Raw genomic sequence first — 3,163 nt, 5'->3', positions numbered from 1 at the left:
AGCCACTCTAACTTCCACCCACTGGTTCTTGGCAGGAAGCCTCACTTTTTAATGGGCATCCAACCTGAAAATGGATCCATCCCACTGGATGGGAACATGGACCCTATTACCACTCCCTGACTGGAGCAGCTAGTGGTTTTCTTATGCAATCATTTCCAGCCTCCCACCCATCTATATTGCTGATACATGAGTATTTGCTAACAAACAAGTGATACCAATGCCAAAAATATAAAAACTTACAGGAGAAAATTTTAACATTCAATCAAATGCTAACTTCTTGGCTCCCACAGCCCCCTTTGCTTCTCTCTGTCTTAGCACCTTATATTATTTCTCTGGGTCTGACTCCCCAGTTAAACTGTGGATACCTTGAGGGCAGCAACTATGTCTGGCTTATTTCTGTCTCTAGCAGTCCTAGTAAAGATTTTAAATATAAATGATTGGATGATCAAATTTTATTCATCGCATTAATGACTGATGAAAACTGTGAAAACCAATTATTCTATAGCACCAGTGGGAAGACCTCTTGATCCAGTATTTGAGGACCGGGTTTTTGCTGTCTGCTCAACTGAAAGTAGTCAATTTGAGTTGCTGTAATTCATTTAAAAATATTTACTGTGTTTATTCTGTGCTGGGCGCTGTCATTGGTGTCCAGGGAGCTGAATTATTTGCATCTAAGGATCAAGGGTCCCAGAATTCCCTGGGCCCTGGGGACATGGCATCTTGGTGATGGCTGCTTTGACATCCTTGTTCCTCAGCGTGTTGATGAGAGCGTTGAGGACAGGTGTGAGAATAGCATGCACCATGTTGCCCGTGATGTGGAAGTTGAGGGGTAGGTCAGCCCTGTAGGCCATGTAGGCTATGACAATGGATGAGTAGTAGGTGCCAACCAGGAGGTGGGAGCTGCGGTGGAGAAGGCTTTTGAGCATCCTTCTCGGGGGCTGATGAGAAGCACTGAGGCCAGGATGTGGGCATAGGAGAGAAGCACCAGGAAAAGGGAAGAAGGGACACCACCATGGCGATGCAGAAGCCCATAAAGGTCTGGGACGTGGTGTCAGAGCAGGAGGCCTGGACCACAGCCAAGTGGTCACAGAAGCAGTGGTAGATGTGAACAGTGTTGTCAAAAGCCATGTGGAAGGTCTGTACCACTGCTGGGATGGGCAGAAGGAGGGCAGTGAGCCAGGCACCGGCTGCCAGTGCAGCATTGGTCTGTGGGGTCATGAGGGCAGGGTAGTGCAGTGGGCGGCAGATAGCCACATAGCAGTCATAGGACATGACCACCAGGATGAAGGCTTCAGAGCAGTTAAGGCCATGGAATAGGTACATCTGCAGGAAGCAAGCAGAGAAGCTGAGGTACTCGTCCCCAAGCAAGAATAGGGACAGCATCTTGGGGACAGTGGTTGTAGTAGAGAGGATGTGCACGGCTGAGAGGTTGATCAGGAGGAAGTACATGGGTTTGTGGAGGCTGGGCTCTGCCACCACAGACACCAGGATCAGCTCATTTCCCACCAGAATGAGCAGAGAGATTAAGAGGAAAATCAAGAAGACAAGGAGGAAGAGGGATTCAAGCAGAGAGGGGATGCCCACCAGGTAGAAGACAGGTGAGGAGTCCTTTGGTCCATTACAGGTGGCTTCCATAGTGGGTCAGGGCTGGTTATTTGCAGACAGACACTGGAAACATCAGTACATATCTGGAAACCAGAACAACCAGGGAAGTTTTAACTAGAACATGCATCTTTTTGTTTCCAACCATGGATCTCAATCCTAACTGTTTCTTTGTGCCTGGAATTTCATTGCACAACTAAGATGCTCAGGATAGTGAGTTGTCTAATGAGCAATGGTTAAAAAGCTGGTCCTGTGTGGTGGGCAAGAGGGGTGAACATAAACACCTGAAGGGCTGTCAAGGGACAGGTACAACACTTACAAAGAACTGGGGCCAGTGTTAGCAGCTCCAGGGACCCAGAGAGCCCCACATATGGAATAAGTTTCTTACAATTAGAACTATCCCATAAGGCAAAAGACTGGCTTGAGAATGAGTGAATTCCTTATAACTAGAGGTAGCAAAGCTGGGGTCTTTTGAGCTGAAATGGTGCACAGGAGGTTTAATATTTAGATAGGAGCTAGATTAAAAACCCTTAAGCAACCTTCTGACCCTAGATCCATTGGTTCTTTAAAAAAAAAAAAGTAACATAAATGAACTACATCCATCAGATTGTGGAGGATTCCCTTTCTATGATATCTTATTGATAGGAAGAGCTGCTTCCCCCAAGGGCTGCTACAGAATGCAGTCTGCTTCAGCCAAGAACAGCTCCCCTTTCTGTGCAGCTGCTGCTGGGACTCTGTCTCAGTCTAACCTGGGTCCTTGTATCCTATCTATTTGTCATATCCAGAGACCAATCATCCTGATTTGCCCAGAACTGCCTGGTTTTAGCACTGCAAGTCCCATGTCCCAGGAAATCCCTTAGTCCCCAGCAAACTGAGATGTCAGTCACCTTGTGAGGGCAGAGGCATTGTATATGCCTTTGGTAGAAGGAGTCATTTCCCGAAAGGAATCCAAGTGGAAGATAGATTCTCCCCCTGGTGGGAAAAAACAAACTCCAGGGCACTTCCTGGGTCACTCCATGGTCTTCCCCCTCCTGGCTGCTGCAGCTCAGCAGGTGTCACTGTTAAGCCACTTCATGCCCACTGCTCTGGGCCTCAGTTCAGAGGGCATCACAGAGAACTGAAAAGTCTCAGAGCCAGTGTCAGGAGAGAAGACCAAGCACTCTTCAGAGAGCAACTCCGCTCCCAGGAGGCTGTTGAAGAAGGTTACTATGCATGCACGGCAGCCCAAGACCCCCGAAGTGAGACTTTCCAACCCCCAGAACTGAGCTGAGGGAAGTGTTGACTCGCCCTTCACCTTGACTAAGTGATCCAGGGCCAGGTTATGTTGATGTTCAGATCACTGCCTCCCTGCCCCAGGGACCCCTGGAGCAGATCCACTTGGTTTTCCAGGACCACCTCCAGCTTCTCCCTATTCTAACAAACACTTCTCACGCCACAGAATATGTAAGCGTGGAAATGGCCTGCAGATAGTTGAGTCCCTGACCCTTTCTTTCACAGATAAAAAGTCAGGCCGGGGAATTCCCTGGTGGTCCAGTGGTTAGGACTCTGAGCTTCCATTTCA

At 48.3% G+C, this 3,163-nt stretch overlaps 1 protein-coding gene across 1 annotated transcript; it reads right to left on the bottom strand.

Moving 5' to 3' along the window:
• Positions 1-671: 671 nt before the first annotated feature.
• Positions 672-1,635, bottom strand: LOC132494168 (olfactory receptor 2AT4). The gene is given in 3 exon segments (XM_060105193.1): positions 672-904; positions 907-993; positions 996-1,635. Coding segments are annotated over 3 exon segments (960 nt in total).
• Between the last annotated feature and the right edge of the window lie 1,528 nt (positions 1,636-3,163).

This window comes from Mesoplodon densirostris, chromosome 7, assembly GCF_025265405.1.
Source record: "Mesoplodon densirostris isolate mMesDen1 chromosome 7, mMesDen1 primary haplotype, whole genome shotgun sequence".
In the NCBI taxonomy this organism is placed as follows: Eukaryota; Metazoa; Chordata; class Mammalia; order Artiodactyla; family Ziphiidae; genus Mesoplodon; species Mesoplodon densirostris.
The sequence above is the reverse complement of the archived record's forward strand: the minus strand, read 5'-3'. Positions and strand labels throughout refer to the sequence as shown.